The sequence below is a fragment of the Lithobates pipiens genome, unplaced genomic scaffold (genome assembly GCF_037356315.1).
Source record: "Lithobates pipiens isolate NorthernLeopardFrog02 unplaced genomic scaffold, aLitPip1_a1.2 Scaffold_16, whole genome shotgun sequence".
Classification (NCBI taxonomy): domain Eukaryota; kingdom Metazoa; phylum Chordata; class Amphibia; order Anura; family Ranidae; genus Lithobates; species Lithobates pipiens.
The window spans coordinates 304,139,882-304,162,016 of record NW_027507748.1 but is presented as its reverse complement, the minus strand read 5'-3'; the positions used below and the strand labels follow the sequence as shown (position 1 = coordinate 304,162,016).

Here is a 22,135-nt window from a genome sequence, read left to right as displayed (position 1 = left end):
ACATATATAAGTATTATAATATTATAATGAAAGTGAGAGAGAAGTCCATGTCTGTCTGTCTTCACAACACTGTTCAGCTTATAACACTTTACATGTGTTTTTGTGCTGCAGTGCCATTTATTATCCACTTCACCCCCGGACCAATAAACACCTTAAGGACCAGAGGTCTTTTTCCAATTTCGCACTGCGCTGCTTTAACTGGTAATTGCGCGGTTATGCAATATTGCACCCAAACGAAATTTGCGTCCTTTTCTTCCCACAAATAGAGCTTTCTTTTGATGGTATTTGATTGCCTCTGCGATTTTTTTTTTTTGCGATATAAATGGAAAAAGAGCGAAAATTTTGAAAAAAAAAGATATTTTCTTCTTTTTGTTATAAGAAAAATCGAATAAACTAAATTTTAGTCATACATTGAGGGCAAAATTTATTCAGCCACATGTCTTTAGTAAAAAAAAATGTCAATAAGCGTATATTTTTTGGTTTGCGCAAAAGTTATAGCGTCTACAAACTAGAGTACATTTTCTGGAATTTACACAGCTTTTAATTTATGACTGCCGATCTCATTTCTTGAGGTGCTAAAATGGCAGGGCAGTACAAATCCCCCCCAAATGACCCCATTTTGGAAAGTAGACACCCCAAGGAAATTGCTGATGGGTATGTTGAGCCCATTGAATATTTATTTTTTTTGTCCTAAGGGATTGAATAATGACAAAAAAAAATAAATTTTTTTTTACAAAAAGTTGTCACTAAATGATATATTGCTCACACATGCCATGGTTATATGTGGAATTGCACCCCAAAATATATTCCGCTACTTCTCCCGAGTATGGGGATACCACATGTGTGGGACTTTTTGGGAGTCTAGTCGCGCACGGCACCCCGAAAACCAATCACCACCTTCAGGATTTCTAAGGGTGCAAATTTTTGATTTAACTCCTCACTACCTATCACAGTTTCGAAGGCCATAAAATGCCAAAATAGCACAAAACCCCCCAAAATGACCCCATTTTGGAAAGTAGACACCCCAAGCTATTTACTGAGCGGCATGTTGAGTCCATGGAATATTTTATATTTTGCCAAAAGTTGCGGGAACATTACAAACTTTTTTTTTTTTTGCACAAAGTTGTCACTAAATGATATATTGCTCACACACGCTATGGGCAGAAGTCAAATTACACCCCAAAATAAATTCTGCTGCTTCTCCCGAGTACGGGGATACCACATGTGGGGGACTTTTTGGGAGCCTAGCCACGTACGGGACCCCGAAAACCAAGCACTGCCTTCCGGATTTAAATATAAAATGCTACCAAAAAACCTGTTAGCGATGGCAGGGATCAGGCCTGACTCTGCGATCGCTGCAGTTATGTGTTTAGTGTTTTGAAAGTGACAGTGATCGATCGATACTGCACTTGGGTGGGCTGGGCAGAGGGGCAAAACGCAGGTGCTAGCAGGTATCTGGGCTGATCCCGCTAACAATGCGTTTTTTTGGAACCCTAAACTGCTGGGGACGCTAGTATAGATCTGATCAGATCAGATATTGATCTGTTCAGATTCTATAGCACTACGGGAGGTGTATGCTTTGCGTGTGGGTGTTAGCGGTACTGGCACTAACCTAGCGCTGCCTGGGGCGACACAGACCCTGACCCTAAAACCTAATTGATATCACCCGCCGGGTGATCAGGGGGTTAAACCTTTATTGGGTAATAAATGGTGGGTGCCCTGATGCTATAAAAAACAAACTAACCAGAGTCACCCGTAACACTTATACGGTGATCAGTGGTGAAAGGGTTAACTAGGGGCAATCAGGGGGTTCAAATTTTTATTAGGTAGTATATGGGGGTCCCTGGCGCTATATAAAAACCTGACGGGGAACCTAAATAACTAACTGGCTAACCAGCGCCACCAGTGACACTTATACTGTGATCGCTGGTGAAAGGGGGTGAAAGGGTTAACTAGCAGCAATCAGGGGGTTAAAACCATTATTGGGTAGTATATCGGGGTACCTAGCGCTATAAAAACCTGGCGGTGAACCTAAAGAAATAACTAGCTACCTAGCGACACTAGCGACACTGATGCAGCGATCAGAAAAATGATCGCTTAGTGACACTGGCAAAAGGGGGTGAAAGGGTTAACTAGCGGCAATCAGGGGGTTAAAACCATTATTGGGTAGTATATCGGGGTACCTAGCGCTATAAAAACCTGGCGGTGAACCTAAAAAAATAACTAGCTACCTAGCGACACATGCAGCGATCAGAAAAATGATCGCTTAGTGACAATGGCAAAAGGGGGTGAAAGGGTTAACTAGCGGCAATCAGGGGGTTAAAACCATTATTGGGTAGTATATCGGGGTACCTAGCGCTATAAAAACCTGGCGGTGAACCTAAAAAAATAACTAGCTACCTAGCGACACTAGCGACACTGATGCAGCGATCAGAAAAATGATCGCTTAGTGACACTGGCAAAAGGGGGTGAAAGGGTTAACTCTAGGGGCAATCAGGGGGTTAAATCTTTATTGGGGGGTGATAGGGGGCTACCCTGGACCTAACACTAACTGTCCTGACAGTTTTTACTGTCACAACTGACACTGAATGCATTGATCAGTAAAGAAATGATCAATGCAATCAGTGACACTGTGACTGGGGGGGGGAGGGGGGGCGGGGTTTGTGTGCCTGTGTGTACCTACATGTCAGTGTAGTGTTGGTGCACACTTACTATTAGTCTTCTCCTCGTAGTCCGGTCAAAAAGACCGCCCCGAGGAGAATGACATCACTTCCTCCTTCCTGTGTAAACAATACACAGTGGGAGGAAGCTTCTCATTGGCCAGGAGCGATCCAGAGGGGGTGGCCGAAAACGAACGGCCATCCCCTCATCACGGAGCGCTCCTGGAGGGAACCGGACCGTCGTATCCAACGGGAGGGGGTCCGATAGGACCCCCCACCCGCTGGAAGGCAATCACGTACATCTACGTGATTGTGCCTGCCTGTGCCATTGTGCTGACGTACATTGGCAATACGGCGGTCCTGAAGTGGTTATTAATGGCACTCAATGCACCGGTGTTGCAAGCTGTATAAGTACAGTATATGCCATTATTATTTTAGGTGTGTGTTTAACTGTACTAAGCTTTCCCTAAGTTGGCAGCATGCTGGAGAGCAGTGACAGAGCACAGCAGTCTGGCAGGGCAGAACAGTGGTGGGGTTAGAGTAGAAAAGCTTAGTGTCAGCAGAAATTCATCCACCTTCCAAAAGAATTAGTCACTTTGCCGCTAATTTATAAAAACGAAGACCAAAGAAACTGCATGAAAACAAAGAATGAATAAATAAACGGATTTCAAATTTAAGTTTATTTTATAAATATCTTCTCCCATAAGCAGTTACATCAATAAAAATATGTGCAAAGACATTACACAAAGTGGCATATTCTTTGTGCAATGGAAAAAAAAAAAACAAAAAAAAAAAAAACTAATGAATGCAATGATCTCAAAAACCCAACTGTTTATAACTAAAGACATGATAAGGCAATTTATCACAAGATATGTGCTCTGTTACACTTGCAAAATATGTTACTTTGTGCACTTTTTTATTTCCCAAATAAACAAAAATTAAAAAAAAAACATGCAAACTGCTGGCAGAAAGATTTGGAATTTAAAGCAGATTTCCACTCATTTTTGTGTTTATTACAAGGCAGCAGCTACCTTACACTCGGATTGCCTAGGTGGTCAAGCAGAAGTGGGAGCGGGTACCCATGAAAACGAGGTACCCCCCCCCCCCCCAAAAAAATAAAATAAACCCCTTGCAAAATTAGGCACCAGCCATTATAATTTAGATGCATTGGCTACCTTGCTAGTTTGGCCTACCCATACATAGCAACCATAGCTGAAGGGGGCCTTAAACTGGACTTTTTCCATAGTGCAAGCAAAGTGTCAAAATTCTATCCAAATTTTACGGTGGTGAACACTTCCAACATTGAACAAATAACAACGAAACACAAGTTTGTACCTTACTTCAACACACGTACAAATATTGCTCTCTCTCAATGGATTTATCAGCATTCCTTCAGTGGATATAGTTCCTAATATATTTCTCAACTTGATCATGAAAGTGCTTTGAACCAAAAAGTTCTCTTTTACTGCAAGGCAACAAGGAAAGCCTATCTGCCCTTGTAAAGGAAAACACACATGGAGCACAGGAAGGAGAAGTAATGTTCCTTTTTGTTTCTGCATACAACACAGATGTGTCAGACAGAACTGTCCCATTCATGTTTTGAGGTGACCAGATTGCAGAAGGCATCTCAGTTTCATTCTCAAGAGTCTGTGAAGTGTTCTTGAACCACGGAGAGGTAACCGTGGAGTTCACATTTGACACAAGCATGGTAGACTCACTCAGAGGTGTTGGAATCAGGCATTGTTCTGAAATCGGTGAAGACTCATCAGAAGTAGTTATCTGCTGACTGTTAATATTTTCTTCTGTTGAAACAATGGTCTTTTTTTCTTCTCTGCCACCATCAAGCTCTGTATCACTTGGTATTTTTTCAGGAGTTTCAAACTCAACTCCTCGAGGTAAATTTTTATTTACAGAAACCTTGAGCATTTTAGCTTTCAATTTACTTGATAGGCCTTGACTTCTCATGTAGGCCTTTACAGAATTTGGAATTATTACATCATTTTTTATTGTCTCAGAATTTAAATATTTATTAAAGTGAAGCCAGCATTCTTTTGTCTTCACCACAGGAACAATGGAACAAGGCCTTATATGAGATACAAACTCAAGGAGCTCATCGAATGAAGAATGATCAGAGTATGGTACAACATAGACATTCTTATGCCAGATCTTCACTTTTCGACTGGTGGGGAGAATTGCTATTGTTGGATAAACAGAATTCCATTTAACCATGTTACCATGAATGACCTCGCTCTGCTCTAGAACGTGGATTCTTCCTCCTCCCTCCTGTACTGTAAAAACATCTTCAATATCAAATAGGTTGAGCAATTCCATTCTCTGAGGCCTTACAACAACCCAAGTCTTAAAGATCTTAGCCAAGTGAACAAGAAGAGACTCTTTTCCAATGCTGTAGAGACCTGCAAAATTAAAAAACAAAATCCGCTGAAAGCTTAATATACTGTATATTCACAGTCTATTACTTTAAAATGATAAAAATCTCCTCACAAATTTACCATATCTAACTAAGGTCAATTCATCGTTCCGGATGGAAGTCATATGATGTCCTCCTGGAACGGGCCGTACTGCGGCGCGATCTGTCACTGGCTGTGTCCCCTGGACACAGCTGATGACAGATTACTGTACCGGGCCACTGCCAGTACCATGTGATTGTTGTGACCAATCACAGCAGATCACATGACAATTGTAAACAATGGATGGCTTCCATTCATTGTGTACAATTGTGTTGCTAGCTGATCATAGTAATCACATGGTACAGACAGGGCCAACCACAGCCCATGGGTATCAAATCATACCTTAAAAAGTCCCCACTAGGGTAGTCACCTATAGGGGTGTTGTGCGACTACCCTAGTGGGGACTTTTTAAGGTATGATTTGATACATATGCCTATACCTTAGGTAGCGCCACTGACCCCAATTGTAACATAATATTTTATATCTAGAGTCCTCTAGGGGGCTTTATTTTAGGGGAGCAGCAACTGTGACTGCATGTATACCATATGATTAGCTGTAGCCAATCACAACAATAAACACTGAATAAATCTATTAAATTGAATACAAATAGTTGCTTATGTGAAATTCACATTTGTGGCATTCAAGAAAAAAAAAAAAAAAAAAAAAAAAAAAAAAGAGACATTTAAAAAATAAATTAACCACTTCCGGACCGGCGCACGACGATGTACGTCGGCAGAATGGCACAGGCAGGCAAATTGGCGTACAGGTACGACCATTTGTATTTGCCGCCCTGGCATCGCGTGCGCACTGGTTGGGACCCCTGTGAGTCTGGTCGCCGGTCCCGCGAACTCGATCGCCGCAGGGATACCCGCGCTCGTCGGGGAGGCTGAACGGGGAGTGCAGATGTAAACAGCATCTCCCCGTCCTGCCTAACAAGTGACAATGATCTCTGCTCCATGTGATTTGAGCAGAGATCAGTGTTCACTAACACACAGCCCAGAACTCCACAGTTAGCAACACGCCCTTGGGACACATTTAACCCCTACACTGCCACCCCCTGGTTAACCCCGTCACTGCCATTTACACAGGAATCAGTGCATTTGTATAGCACCGATTGCTATATAAAATGACAACGGTCCTAAAAATGTGTCTGCCATAATGTCGCAGTCACAAAAAAAATTAAATAAAAACGCTGATCGCCGCCATTACTAGTAAAATAAAATAAAAATGATTAATAAAAATGCCATAAAAACTATCCCCTATTTTGTAAATGCTATAAATTTTGCGCAAACCAATCAATGATCACTTATTGCGATTTTTTTTTTTTTACCAAAAATATGTAGGAGAATACGCATCGGCCTAAACTGAGGAAAAAAAAGTTTTTTTATATATTTTTGGGGGATATTTATTATAGCAAAAAGTAAAAAAATAATGCTTTTTTTTTTTTTTTCAAAAAATTGTCACTATTTTTGCACAGGTGATCAAATACCACCAAAAGAAAGCTCTATTTGTGGGAAAAAAAGGAAGTCAATTTTGTTTGGGAGCCACGTCGCACGACCACGCAATTGTCAGTTAAAGCAACGCTGTGCCGAATCGCAAAAAGTGGTCTGGTCTTAAGCCAGCAAAATGGTCCGGTCTGAAAGTGGTTAAAGAGTAAATACAAAAATAAAAAACAAACAAACACTTTTGTTTTGTCCGTGTCCCCGATTACCACCCCAAAAGTTATATGATGATGCTGTACTGTGCTGGTGAGGGCGGGGAAAAAATAAAAATGACATTTATTGAATTCTTAAATTTTCCAAAAGATTGTGACAAACGTACAACTTCAAAAAACTCACCATGCCTCTTACTATATACCTTGGACTCTCTACTGTTCAAAAAGGGGTCATTTGGGGGTATTTGTACTGTTCTCATTTCTTGAGGCCCGAAAATGCCAGATCAGTACATCAGGATTGATCAATTTTCAGACAGATACCATAGTTTGTGGACAATATAAAACTTTCCTACAGTCTAAATAATAAACACTGATTGGGTAATTTTCACTAAAGAAATGTAGCAGAATACAGTTTGGCCTAAATCTATGCAGAAAGATTATTTACACATTTTATAAGAGAAACTAAGGAAAATATTTTTTCATTTATTTCGCAAAAAATAAAACCCAGTGGTGATTAAATACCATTGTAGCGGTCTCCCCGACTTCCAGGGGCCTGATGGTGACCCCCAGAGCCAGGGAGAACTGACATTCCTCCCCAGGGTGCAGGTTACTAGGCAAAGAGGGTGTGGTGCAAGGTGAAAAGTTCAGACGCCAGTATCTTTTTGTAAAAATTAACAAAGATTTTTATTTCTCTTAACAGGAACGGTGGGAGAGGGTTAGGGCTCAGGACAACCTTACGTAAATGCAGAAGCAATCAGGCAAACCCCATAGACAAAAATAGAACTAGGCAGACAGCAATACAGATAAAGGGCCTTTAAGCTGAATGCTGTATCTTGTAGCAACTGCTGTCACCTATAGCAACAACCTCTCTCACAGTACCCTCCTGTAGAGCTTCCCACTTAACTCACAGTATCCCACTGTAGATTCTTAAGCTCAGCTTGCCATCTCTCACTAGGCTTCTTGGATGCTCAGCTACCTGCTGGATCCCTCGAGCTTCACCCACAGCTAAACCGCTGTACTTATCTTCAAGCTTTACTTACAGCTACCCGCTGTATTCCTGGATGAGTCTCCACTGAAGCTTTCCCACTTACTTCATTGTCCCTGGCTAGTGAAGCATCTGCTCTGGTACTCCTTCAGAACTTCATCCCTTCCAAACTTGCCTCTGGTAAAAGGAGTGGTCGTCCCTAAGGCAAATGTTTCTCCTTTACCTCCAGCAACGAAAAGGCTCCCCTCGGGCCGAGCCTCTAATGCACGCGGTTCCGTCCCAGGCTTCGGGCTTAACCTTTGCGAAACCTTGAACTACTGGAGAGGCCTCGCGTAGACCTAGCAACCAGGACTCCTGGATAGGCCTCCGGCTTCAGACCTAGCAACCAGGAGCTGTTTGACATGCGTCCACCCAGACTGCAGCCCCGGGCAGCAAGAAACCCCGAACACCTGAGTCCTCGAAAGCTCTATTTGTGTGTGAAAAAAAAAAAATAATATGATGTCATGTGGGTACAGTGACCGTGCAGTTGTCATTTAAAGTGCGACAGTACTGAAAGATGAAAATTGGCCTGGGCAGGAAGGGGGTGAAAGTGCTGGTTAAATCAACAAATATGTTAAATTTTGGATAGAGTAGTGGATGTTTAAAACTGCTCTCATGATTGTTTTGGGTTTTTTCACCTGTGGTGCCATTGGGGAGATTTCTCTTTGCTTCCTGTCACGTAGACACATTGGAAAATTAGGGAAATGCCTTGGACAATTATCAGAGTAACAGATATTCCAATAGGTAGAATTTCTCTTCTTCTGTTCTGGTTAGGACTCCAAATTTTGGGTTTTCCCTTTACTTTTAGCCCCAGTGGCCATCAGGACAAAGAGAGAGTAAATCTCTCAGACAAGATTAATAAAAACATGACAAAGGAGTTTTTATTTTTTTATAAATCAGGAGTGCTTTATTAAAAAGCAAAAGAATACAGCATAAATAGTCTCATAAAACAGAGTATAGTGCCATACACAATTAACAGCAAGACCCAACCATACAATGCCATGACACATATATCACATACACTAACAGAAGACCAAGGAAAGTCCCAGCACGAACACCAGGGACACAGTAACATCTGGTAAATCACCCGTCTGGCAACAAAAATGATAGTTAAAAATGGGTGGGGAAGAATAATGTGGGGAGAGAGTCAGGGATAGTAAGCATTTCAACTCGAGGTCTGAGACCAAACTTTGTCATACTTTTAGAGGCAGCCTCGATTGACATACGTAAGATTATTCATATGTAGAAAAGCACCCACCATTGCCTTCCAGGACACCACAAGGGGAGTTGAAAAGGTCCACTTAAGGCTTCATGTACACGGGACTTTGTTCAACAAGTTTAGCAGCGTTTACAAGCATTTGGCATTTCAAAAGACTCTGAACCCATTTTTTCTTGCATTCCAAAAAAAAAAAAAAAGCTTCTAAACTCAACCCTATGTACATGTACTGACAAGATAACACAGAGGAGAGTTCAGGGACAGCTGAAAAAACAAAAGAAAAAACATCCAACTGCTCCTAAACATCCATTTACCAGCCTCATGTACATGGACACTGAGGCAAACTCTTCTAAATTATTTTTTTGACAGCTTGAAATCAGCGTTTAAAAACACCCATTTAGCATTTGCACGCCGCGTTCAGTCGCTTTTTGCGGCGTTCGCATCTAGGAGAGTTTAAGATCACATCATAAGACCCTCACAAAGCACAAACAACAGTATTATTTAAACTATTTCAACCATTCTGTGAGACCAGTGAGTAGCAGCAGCTGATAGAGCAGCAGTGTACTTGTATCTACCTCAATTTCGGTGCTTTTTCTATGAATCCCATAATGAGCATATGTGAGAAAATTAAAAAAGCCAAATATTAAATTTAATGCAACTACGTTTCAACAATCAAGTTGAGGGTCAAGCTCAATGGTGGGGTCATCTGGTCAAATTACACTTCGAGTTTGGCTAATAGCAATGCTAGTGGTGTATTGGATTGGATCATGGGCTCATTAGGGGGGTATATAAAAATGGTCTATGAAGCATTGCAAGCAATTATAAGTTTTGAAAAAAATGTAGTGTTTTTATCTATTTTTTTTATCATTTTCACGTTTATATTTTTTTTACATTACAAAAGGGGGCACCTTTAAAAACACTTCTAAACGCCGGTACTGCATTTAGATGCATTTGGCATCTGAACACATTTTTTTGCCTTCAAAGAAAAGCCTCTGAACGCAGCTGCCTAAAAATGACATTAAACGAACCTGTGTACACGTACACATAAGATAACATTGGATGAGTTCAGGGGCAGCTGAAAAAAGCATCTAACTGCCTTGAACGTCCGTTTACCAGCAGCAGTGTACATGAGGCCTCAGGAGAATTAATTTTTTTGCATAGTATAAAAGATATGAAATTAGTAATTTAGGGTGATGAGAGATGCATCTAAAACGCCTTGCCAACTGTCAAGATTTCAGTTTTGATTTCCAGAAAAATGTCGACAAGGATCTAAAATTATAAAACATAAAATTTAGCCTATTTTTACACAGCTACTTACCAATTACTACGTCATGCTCTGGGTGTTTTGCAATTATATCTTCTATTTCTTTTGTGGCCTCCTGTCGAGAAGGCAGGTTGCTTTCAGGATCACAGTTTGTATTATCTAAGTACAGAACATCAATCTTCTTGTTCTTTAGAGGAGGATATTTTAGCATCAGAGGGCTGTAGCGGAAATCACCTGTGCAATACAAAAAGAATTTAGATTAAGAACATCATACAGAAATAACTTTTTCTCCACTGGGGGGGTCCTAATGTATTATATTTGCCTTACTAGGACAAACATCTTTGGCAGAATGAAATAAAGGCACTTTTTGCCTCAGGGAAGGATGACAGGGCATTAACCCTACGCAATCATTATATCTAGCCGCACCTCTAGGGACCATCTGTGACTAATGCAGCCACTTCCAACGTGGACCTTACTACGATAATTGCCGATAAGCACATTGGTATGTAAAAAACGCCATTAAATCTAAAAAATATTAATGTTTAAACGGTATAAGAATACACCAAGATTGATGATATTGGTGTTATTTTTCTTTTCCTTTTCTAGCCGGCTCTATTTACATAAACCTCCCGTGTCCGCCCCGAGGGTGGCCAAGCCCAGTAGGTAGGGGCCACCCGTGTTCCAATTTTGGTCCGCAACTTGGTATCCTATAGCGGTGAGCCACTTGCTCTGTAATACTAACAATGTTTAGGATTTAAAATACACTGTATATTATGAACTTTGATATGTGCTCTGTACATTCTATTATCAATGTTGACGCTATATGTTTAATCGCAGATAGTACCAAGATTTTCCTGAAGAAGCGACAAATATTTGTGAAACTAGTTGAAAAAACGATCAACTTGGATACTAATCATACCATCCAAAAAACACGATCATGTGTTGTAACTATGTTGTGTGTCAACAAATGTTTTTCATTTTATATATATATATATATATTTTTCTTGTTGTTTCTTATATCTGTTATATTTTCTGGGTATCAAGACAGTCCTTTACTCCATTGGGATGTTTGGCTAGTCCATGGTTGGAGTGTTCCATGTATAGGCCTCCTTCCCTATTCTTGTTTTCTATATCATACAGAAGTGAAAGTTCAGTTGATTTTTATTTTTTTAATTTATTGAATAAAGTATAATGTTGGATTACACTTTGCCACGAAAGAACCAATACTTCTTCCAGAACTGGGACATTAAGCACAGAAATATATCAACTTTATCGAGCTCCATCAACTCGGGGGCCATGACCAATTACTGCCAAGGTGGGATAGTTGGCATGAATTTTGTTTAAAGAGTGCTCCTAATCTTTCCTCTTCTCCATGAATGCCATTCTAAAATATGAAGAATATCCTTCAGAATGGGACCACTGTTGACAGTGGTTTGAGATTGAGGAAACAATGTATTGTGTGATAGCACAGCCAAAACGTAGCACAACTCAATAGGGTAAAGGCTTAACAATTTTTTTTCAAACGTTTCACTGTCAAAATACCAATGCACACATTCTTGGAAAAGTAGCGACCATCAGCTTGAACCGACGTCACCAGCACACCGTGGATCTCCAATGTGGGTCCAAAGCTTTATTCAGCGATCACATTGTAACAGCAAGAGCAATATTTCTGAACCTCGCAAGATCCCTTCATCAGGTCGTGTGACTGTCACATGCCTAATGAATGGGTCCTGCGAGGCGCCAAAACTTTGATCTTGCTGTAACAATGCAATCGCTGAATACATCTTTGCACCCACATTGGAGATCCACGGTGTGCTGGCAATGTTCTTCTGTTTTCACTGCCAATGATATGTCCTACTCATTACATAGCAGCCATGAGTTTGTTTTAAACATCCACCTGACAAATTCTATGTAGTGCTTCCTTATTTAAAATTCTCTGAAACTTGGTAGCAGATAAGCCCTGCCAAACAAACATTTTGAATTCTCAGGACTGCCCACCTGCCACAGCCTTTAAAACACAGGCAGTAAAAGGGAACCCACATTATTGCAATCGTAAGTATAGGATAGATTAAAATGTGTAATGTTATAAATATGCACTGCTGAATTTGGTTTGGTATTTGTATTACAGTATTTATATTGCTATTACAGTCAAAAAAAAAAAAAAAAAAAAAAAAAAAAAAAAAGGGGGGGGGGGGGGAATGTTGCGCACAAACAAGCAAATCAAAATACAGGTAGGAGTAGAACAGTTTGGTAACCTCATTTGTTGTAAAGGAGACACCCAAATTATTCATTTAAAAGTTGTACGCAGCAGTGCAATTACAACTATTAGTTTTATAGCTCCAATGCAACTTAAATATAAAGCTCTGTATCTAGTTTTATTAGCCATTTCAAGTTTGAAAGCACTCATAAAGAGCAAGAAACAGGAACAGGGGAGGTTGTAAAACCACTCAGCTTTTTGGGAGGTTGACTGAAAGGAACCAAAAATAGTCCTTTGTTAATTTTAATTTAATTTTTTTTTTATATTATAGCAGGGAGACTTTGTACGCACGAATTTTTAACATACCTGTCTTTCCTGCCTATAAGGCTGTAGGAGGGGAGATCATGTCACACCAGGTTTACCTGTATATAAGATAGAACCGAAGTATCCTTCAAACAGGAACATAACAGAACCAGGGCAATGGTTGGCATCTATTAAAGTGACAGCCACTGTTTCAATTCCGCAGTCATCCAATGGCAGCATATGGCACACATCAACTTCTAATGGGTTGATCCACTTACTGTTAACCTGGGAGAGAAAGGTTCAGTAGGATGTTAGATAAAATATCTCCCCCTTATTCTTGGATATGGTACCAATTACTCACAGTAATCTTCTGTTACCAAAGTAGTAACATTTACATTTATTTTAGTTTCGCTTTCATTATGAACAATAAAACAAAACTAAACTAAACTGATAAAAACGAATGCCCCTTTCACATTGGCAGACTGTTTGTCCATCTTTTTATCCATCTGTTGACAGTTAAAAATGGATAGCGATGCATGTTTATGGACCAAAGGATATAATCATATGATCATCCAATTACATCCGCATCCATTAAAAACAGATCATAGCTCTATTTTTGTGCTGTTAAAAAAAAAAAAAAAAAAAACATAAGCGAACTTAAAACGGATGTAAAAACAGACAAATGGTCAGTTTTTTCAGCTGGCACCTGTCTCTCTGCTGTCAGTAGGGATTCACCAGGCGACCCCCACTCCTTTCTTTACTTCAACAATGGGGCCTAATGACGGCTCCTTCTCTGGCGCTAAAAACAAACCAAAAAAGAAGGAGTCAGCAACTGTCTTCAGAGCCAGTACACTGTTCCTCTCCTTGCCATAAAGAGGATCTGTCACCTACGTTCTATTACATAGGGGCTATTGGTCCCCTACGTCATAGCAATAAAGTCACATAAAAAAAAAAAAAAAAAAAAAAAAAAAAACACAAGATACATAAATTTAAAATTAATAACCCTAAAAAACTGATTTCGCTACAATGTTATATATCACCATGTACGCCAGAGTGAGATCAATAATTTTAGCAACAGAGCTCCTGGGTAACTCAAGGCTTATGACCTGTAGGGGCTTTTAAGACATCGCCTATGGAAAATATAGAATATAGAATATTGAAGTATTTTTGCTGTTCACGGGCAAACAATTTTAATTCTTGACATGTTGTGTATCTATTTACTCGGTGGAACTTTATCTTTTATATTTTACCATAAAGTTAGGTAATTTATTGCCTTTTTGTGCCCTAAAACTGACTTTAGTGAATTTTTTTACAGAAATTTTGCATTACATAAACTGTTGCACTAATATCATGTGACACAAAAAATTTTAAAACTACTTTAAAATTTATTCTCTAGGGTGTCTGCTTTCAGAAAATATATAATGCTTGGGGGTTTTAAGTAATCTTCAGGCCTAAAATTATTTTTCAATTATGTAAACAAAAAAATAAATAAAAAAAAAAAAAAAAAAGTGTCCTTATATTTTGCACAGAATTTCTACCGAGCAGGTTATTGCCACATTTTTTTTTTTTTTTTATTGTTTTAAAGTGTTAAATTCTATCTGCTTGCAACATGATGGTATTTGCAATATTTTCTGTATTACTGTAACATTTAGGTAGCTAATGGACACTTTCATAAATGAGTTGAGATTTTTGTACCAAAGTCTCTTCTGAAATAAAAGAGCCTGCTTACACTTTAATAAAGGGTTTAGTTCTGCTATAACTTTAGGTATATACACACACAAAATGATATACTGTACCTGTAGCTTATGTTTCAGTATTTTGGCTGTGATGGGCGAACAATACAATGGGCGATTCCATGTTGAAGATAAGCCTACTGTATGGTCACTGTGCATATGAGAAAGGAAAAAGAGCCGAATGTGGCTGCATCGTCGGATCTGCCAGAAATCCACAGCTATAGGGGTGTTTGGAAGTATAGTCCCATTCATCCTGTGTCCAGAGGGCAAACAAATATCTGGGGAAAAAAAAAAAAAAAAAAAAAAGGAGGACCTTCAACACTCTTCCAGAATAATAAAAGCACGTTTTTAAAAAATAAATTAAAAAAAGACTATATTATATAAAACAAGCCTATGTTTTCTATATTTATATCTTGTCTATTACTTTCTCTCTAAATAAAATTGGTTTACAACCTTCGGTATGGCTCTGAAGACTACTACAGTGGTCAGGGTATGATACCTGCAAGATGTTGGTACACCAGGACCCAAATTTGAGAAACACTGAGAATTACAGTATCAAAAGATAAAAGAGTGCAATCATAACATTACCAGTATACTATAAAAAGGGGGGGAAAAAAAAAAAAAAAAAAAAAGCTATATTTGTAAGGTTTGGAAGGCAGGTCCAACTCCAGTGACCATGAAGTGTACTAAGCAAAAGGGAACTGACACGTCTCTGATCATTCCATTGTGTAGGATATATGTGCTTGACTGTGGATATCTTTATTATGCATGCATTCAGGGGCATCATCTCTACAAAGATAGAGCTGACAGCTACACTGAATTACAGCAAAGCCGTGCTTATCATTGAACCACTGTAGCTGTGCAGCCTGCATATTATGATCCTTTGGGAGGTCTCTTTACAGTTGTAATAGCATAAAAACATAATAATTGAGCTACAGAGGGTAAGAGTGGCACACAGGGTCAAACAACTCATCTCAACCATGCTGCACATATTTTTCTGCTCATCAGAATGGTACTACCTTTCTCTAGTAACACTAGGGTTCCTAAACTAGAGAAAGAGACAATGGATCAAGAGGTAACGACTCCATGGGGGAGGGAAAATGTCTTGTACATGGTTGAAATAAAGCAAAAAAAAAAAAAAAAAAAAACAACCATGCAGCGTTTGTAGCCATGTAGGTTTTTTTCTTTTTAATGGATCTAAACACAGTTGCATTGTTGTCTATGGAACAAATAAAGGAAAAATGTTAACTTTGAGTTCAGTACTTTACAGGTATATATGAGCTTTACACACATAAAATTGAAAAACTGCAGCCATTAGAGGACGAAGAAGAACTTTTTGATTGTATACATTTGCGGACATGTAGGTGTGCATAAGCAGTCTTTACAAAACAGTGTTTTCTTTTTTTGTTTTGTTTTTTACTCAGAATCTTTTTGCCCGCAAGATCTTACGTAAAAACGTCAGTAAGTTTTTATATCCCTGTGCAAGCAGCCCAAAGGAAAAAGAGCTTGTAATAAGCTATCTTTCTGCCAATTCACAAGAGTGGGACTTCCCAAATGAAGTCCTCTCCCCATCCCTACTCCACCAAAAAAGAATCTTGTTCCGCTTAGCAACCCACTATGGTAGCGATCTCTTTGGAACATTGAAATGGCATCAATGGGCTGTTAGTGTGTGCATGTTGTTTTTCAGTGACTACCTGTGCCCAGATTGGGTTCTTGTAATAATTTTGCAGCGTATGGGTCAATTTACAAGGAGGCGCAATGGACAACAATACATTGTGCATTGTCTAGCCTCCCTGTAACCCCATTTGTGACAGCAGGGTATGTCAAGTATTTTCATATTATGCACCCTACTTCTGGAGCCCTTGGGGCGCATAAGAAGCTAACCAAAAAGGGGACCTCTCAAATATAAAGCAGTACTTTGACTACCAAGGACATATTACATAGGTCATGGCTATAGGCTTAGGTGAACAGTGAAGTACGTTTTTACATTATGCCCAACGGGTAAAATAACCGCACAACTGCAATAGCAGCTGCAAGTTTGTTTGAATATGGATCCCTGGGTTTATCCTCCAGTTATATAAGTGATCTAGGCAGCTGCAAAGCCGCCCAAGTCATCCCCTTTCACATACAACCCAGGCACTTGTGTGTGATGTCACATAAAAATGCCTGGAATGGACGCGAGATGTGGATCCATGGGGACCAGTGTGCTGAAAGCTAGATCACGCTGCTGTTTCTCTGTATATGAAGGGTTGGGGGGCATCCTGACATGCTAGCAGAAAAGGCGATGTTCCCCCTAATGAAGATATGATTACCCTGTATCGAGCATGTGTAGGGGAGGGGCCAGGATGGTACAAAAGGCAGTCTATCTGCCTAGGAGGAAGCATATACCATTCCAAAACCAGCCGCTGTAATATTTCATGCCATACACAGAGTGGCGCACTGATGCACCTGGTACATGCGAGTACCCCATTGGGGGATTGTTCTGATTTGTTTAATAAAACTTTTAAAGTGACATCACACTATCAAGGCTTTTTATTTCCCATTATTCCCGAGATACTGCGTGGGAAGCTCAGGATCCTGTCACCCTTATAGAACCCAGCGGTGGTTCACAAGCGTGTATTGACTGAACGTAATTGCCAAGTCACAAGCTCCAGGGTGAGCATTCAATACCTAGGGGGTCACTGGAATAAGAGCACAAATGCATGATCTGCAACACCTGTCAATCATTTCTAGACACATGGATTTATAAAGCATGTCAGCAGTGCTATTACGGTATACCACGCATATGCACTTTTTTTCAACAGGACTGACACAGCATTGTTTATAAAAAAAATAAAAAATAAAAAAAAAGCACTTTTTACAATTTAAAGTGGGACTAGTGTTGTTCCCTATATACCAACGGACACTTATAGCTGTGTTTCAAAGCACTTGGATGCACGTGAGCACTTTATTATTAATGCTTCAATTTACATATTTATTGTTTTATTTTTGTCATATCACATTTATGTCACATTAACACTACACGCTTTGGTTTTAATTTTCAGCACGCATTTATTGTGTAATATTCTATCATTTACTATTTTTGTCAACGTGCACAAGCTTATGAGACGTGTGTAACGCTTGCAGCTGGTTAGAGATATCTATTAGGCTTTGGGTTGATTGAGGATCGCTAGAATTTTATAACTTTTCAAGAAAAGGCGATGCTGACCCCTGTTCTCTAGTGTGAGGGGCACCCCAAAAGTTATATGTCCTCCGAGTCCGACTTAGAATAAAGTGTCTGATGTCAATAAAGTAATTTTTTTACCTACGGACCCTCATCCAATGACCAATGTTGACTTTTTACCTTGATGGTATCAAACAAATGAGGAATCAAGGTTGCATAGTAGTCCCTAGGGATAGTATGATTTTTTCTAAAGGTAATGGATGAGTAGCACACCCTTGGAATCCGAGGACTGTTGCTATCACTTTTCCCGCTGATGGAATACTCTGAGCCTTCTTTGGTGTAAGGGAAGAGATAGGTTTCCACTTTTTCTCAGGTTTGAAGTGGATGACTCATTTTATTTACAATCATAAACCTCATAGTCGTGTCAGCAGTCAGGCATCAGCAATCATGGGAACCGTCGGGCAGAAACGTTGTGCATATAAAGATTTTTGGGTCAAGATGCGCAAAATAGTTTTTTCATATGCCTGTTACCTTAGCAATTGTCTGGATGTCAACTTGAAGTGCCATTACCTCATTGCGCACATGGTTAATGTTATCAAATGTAGTCACAGGTCTACCAGGGCAGGGGTAATCTTTAAGGCTGCCCTGCCCCCTCTTGAATTCCATTGCCCACTTCTTAACAGTGCTGTAGAATGGGGCATCCTCCTCCAGCATCATGGTCCTAACATGTGTACATCGGAACCCCCTCAGCTGCAGGGGGGGGGGCAGTTGAGGGGCAGTATAAATGTGGCTCAGCCAGGGAGTTTTAGCACCACCACCCCAACTGCAAATGGGTACAAAAAAAGAGAGAAGAAACTATTACTCTATCCAAAAGGGTAAAATTGCCTTTAGCTTTACTTTAAAAGAAGTGTCTTGTATAGCACCTGCTGTTTGAACCAACACTATTCATAACATGTGGACATTACTAAAATGTTCTGAAGAACGAGCCAAGTCCTTTACACCGCCCATTCCTCACATGATGATTGTATTAGTTCCTACATTACACCCCACTATGTACTAGAAGAGTATAGGCGCCAAACATCAGTGTGTGCAGAGCTCGGCTACTCCTGTCTTACCATCCCGGAAGTGCCCCGTGCGCCGGTAGCTCGGCGATCCGCTCCAGTTCTCCGAGCTTTGGCCGATGTCAAGGTAAACACCGAACTCGTGTTTGGTTGGATGGAGGGGGGGAGGGGGTGTACGGTAAAAATCTGGAGGGTGCGGCACGTCGGGATAGGGCGGAGCTTGTGTTGAGCTTCTCTCGCTGCTTTATTAATCCAGGAAGTGTAGTGTATGTGATGTGTAATATGAAGGAGGGGTGTATGGAAAGGCTGAGGAGTGAGGACTGATCTGTGAGATCCAACACTCAGTGTTTATTGCAGCACACAGACGCATAACCCAGGAAAGTAAACACAGCACTAGAATCTCATAGAATCTATATCCAGTTATAAGTCATTTCATCTCTTGCTGCCCACATCACACATATGTATGGGGGGCAAAGAGGGTGGGCCTAAACACCCACTGCATGGATATTCTTTGATCTATTCCATTGTAGCGCAGGCTGTATGTTTAGGGTCGTCCCTCGCCTCCATCCCAGAACACCTTTGGAATGAATTAGAGCGGAGACTGCAAGCCAGGCCTTCTCATCCAACATCAGTGCCTGACCTCCCAATTTCACTTCTGGAAGAATGGTCAAACATTCCCATAGACACACTCCTAAACCTTGTAGACATTAGGCTGGATTCACACTTATGCATTTTTAGTGCTTTTTGCATTTTGGAGATTTTCACTACAGTCCATGTAACATGGAACACGTTTTGTAGTGTAAATCAGCAAAATGCGAAAAGCACAAAAACGGCATAGGTGTGAATCCAGCCTCATAGCTGCAAAGGGTGGGCTAACTCAATATTGAACCCTACGGAGTAAGACTGGGATGACATTAACCCTTTCATGCCTAAGCCTTTTTCTGGCATTTGTTGCTAACATGTTAACATCCTTATTTTTTGCTAGAAAATGACTTAAAGCACACTATATATATATATATATATATATATTTAGCAGAGATCCCAGATAGCAAGCGATTGTGCGGCAAGTTTGAAAATGACTTGCTAAGCTATTGCTAGACTTACCAGGCGTCACAAGTTTTTTTGCACAATTGCAGTGTCCGCATTACATGACTCCAGATCAACTTTCTTTGCAAACATTCTGCAAATCTGCTGCCAGTTCTGGTTCCGTTATGTTGTGCAATAGTCATCCCACCACCGGGGGTCACTGTGGCTGAATTTTCATGCTGTAGACTTGCAGAGCTTTTCCTGTAGACTCACCACTGCAACTTTATTCTTGCTAGAGACTTACCAACGCAAATTTGCTACAAATTGGAAAAGTGTCAACTAGAACTTGTGCTTCAAGTGCTCTGCAAGTGTACAACTCGCCAGTGAAAATGTGCAGCAAGTTAACAGACTTACAATTCAACATTGCCACAAATTTGTGGCAAGTTATCCTTGCTGTCTCTGTGGCCCTAGAGAATAAAATAGCGATTTTTGCAATATTTTATGTGACACAGCATTTGCGCAACGGTCTTTCAAATGCAAATAATTTTCTACAGGTTACCTGTTTAGAGGTACAGAGCAGGTCTTGTGCTAGAATTATTGCTCTTGCATTACCAATCATGGTGATACCTCACATGTGTGGTTTGAACACCATTTAAATTTGCAGGCGTGACTTGCATATGCTTTCGCTCCTGCACATGAGCACAGAAGGATGGGACGCTTTACATTTTTATTTTTATTTTTTTATTTTTACACTGTCTCTTTAAAAAAATAATCTGATCGTTTTTTATTGCTGTCATAACATCCCTTCTGACAGTAATAGTCAGTGACGGATACTCTATAAGACCCCAAATCCCTCCTTTGCACTTAAAAGTATTCAAAACACCAAAATCTGCATTTTGGAATACTATTTTTTTTATAAAATCGGCGCCATTGGCAACTGAGTAAATTGGAAGTGATGTTGTGACATTGCTTCCAGGTTACAAGATCCAAGACCCAATTCCAGATGCGTTCGGATCTTCGGCCAGCCAGCGGAAGCGTCGGGTCTTCCGTGGGGAAGGGGGGGGGGACATCCCCTCCCGCTCCTCAGGATAATAGCTGAGTGGCTTTTAGCCACATCGGTTGTTATCCCAAGAAAGCCAACTGCCGGTGTTGTGTTGAATACTGTCCCCTATCGGATAGTGTCCGCCCTGTACTGCGCTTGTGCAGTACAGTTGACAAGGAGACGCCGAAGATAAACAGAGCCTGCGCAGTGAGTCCAGGTTCAAGCCCCACCATCCAAGTGGACATAGAGTTAGAATAAAAAATAGCCGAGCGCAGCAGGGCCGTGCCCGAAACGTGGCGAGCGAAGCAAGCCTGCGAGGGGCCCTCTTACTATGTGCTACCATATGTCCACTTAGATGGTGGGGCTTGAACCTGGACTCAGTGCGCAGGCGCCGTTCATCTTCTGAGACTTTCAGAGTCTCCTTGTCGTCCATACTGCACAAGCGCTGCGCCTGCGCAGTATGGGGCAGACACTATTCGATGGGGGAACAGATTTTGTCAGAACACCGGCTCTAAAGAATTGTATGGGGGTGGTGCGTGCATCTGCAGGCATCACCCCAGTACAGCCCTTTCAAGCCGAGAATGCATATTTGCATACGGTCGGCATGAAGGGGTTAAGGTTTATATGCGTGTAAAGGCAGGGTGTCCCAATACTTTTGGTAATATACTGTATGCGTCAAGTCCCACACTTTTCAAATTTTGACAGGAGAATCTGTTTTGCCTTTACATGTCACTGGTCCCTGTATAGGTTCAGCTTCACCCACCTAGCTGCTAAGGGTGGGCCAACTCAATATTGAACCATGCAGACTAAGACTGGGATGCCATTAAAGTTCATATGCGTGTAAAGGCAGGCATCCCAATACTTTTGGAAATATATTGTATTTGCTACCCTTCTCCCTCAACCCAGTTGTGCCCCCGGTATAGTTACCCCCTCCCTCCCACAGACCTCAGATACAGCGTGGCAGATCTCAGTGGGATGTTCTTCCTCCCAGGCTCCTACAGGAAGTTGCTTTGCACAGTTTTGACAGGCAGTAGGCAGGAAGAGGTTTGGGGACTTGCATTGCAGACCCAGCTGGCTGAGCATGGTTTGCCCCCTACCTACATTATTTGCTGGGAGGAGATGGGGGCGGGGTAAGCAAACCCTGCTAAGTCATGACACAACAGTCCCAATTGAAGAGTGTGGCATTGACAGGAGGGAGAACCTAGAGGGGAGAGAGAACACAGCCCGAACATCCTCCCAGCTCTCGCCTCCTCTCCAGCTAAATGCTGACAGTTGTAGTAATGCTGCTGTCAGTACTTCAGTCAGATTGTAGCAGCAGGAGGAC

General features: G+C 40.8%; 2 protein-coding genes across 2 annotated transcripts in view; one reads left to right on the top strand and one right to left on the bottom strand.

Moving 5' to 3' along the window:
- Positions 1–3,323: 3,323 nt before the first annotated feature.
- Positions 3,324–18,990, bottom strand: DCLRE1B (DNA cross-link repair 1B). Its single transcript, XM_077481569.1, has 5 exons — positions 18,798–18,990; positions 14,583–14,797; positions 12,906–13,071; positions 10,341–10,520; positions 3,324–5,074 (listed from the first exon to the last, which is right to left on the bottom strand). Exons 2-5 carry the CDS (start codon positions 14,769–14,771, stop codon positions 4,053–4,055), a joined length of 1,557 nt encoding a protein of 518 aa, XP_077337695.1. The 5' UTR covers positions 14,772–14,797; positions 18,798–18,990; the 3' UTR covers positions 3,324–4,052.
- The window catches only part of AP4B1 (adaptor related protein complex 4 subunit beta 1), a 65,003-nt gene continuing 61,597 nt past the window's right edge, over positions 18,730–22,135 (top strand). Inside the window, exon 1 of the mRNA XM_077481568.1 lies at positions 18,730–18,870. The gene's annotated coding sequence lies outside the window, so the exon portion shown is untranslated. The remainder of the gene's footprint in view (positions 18,871–22,135) is intronic.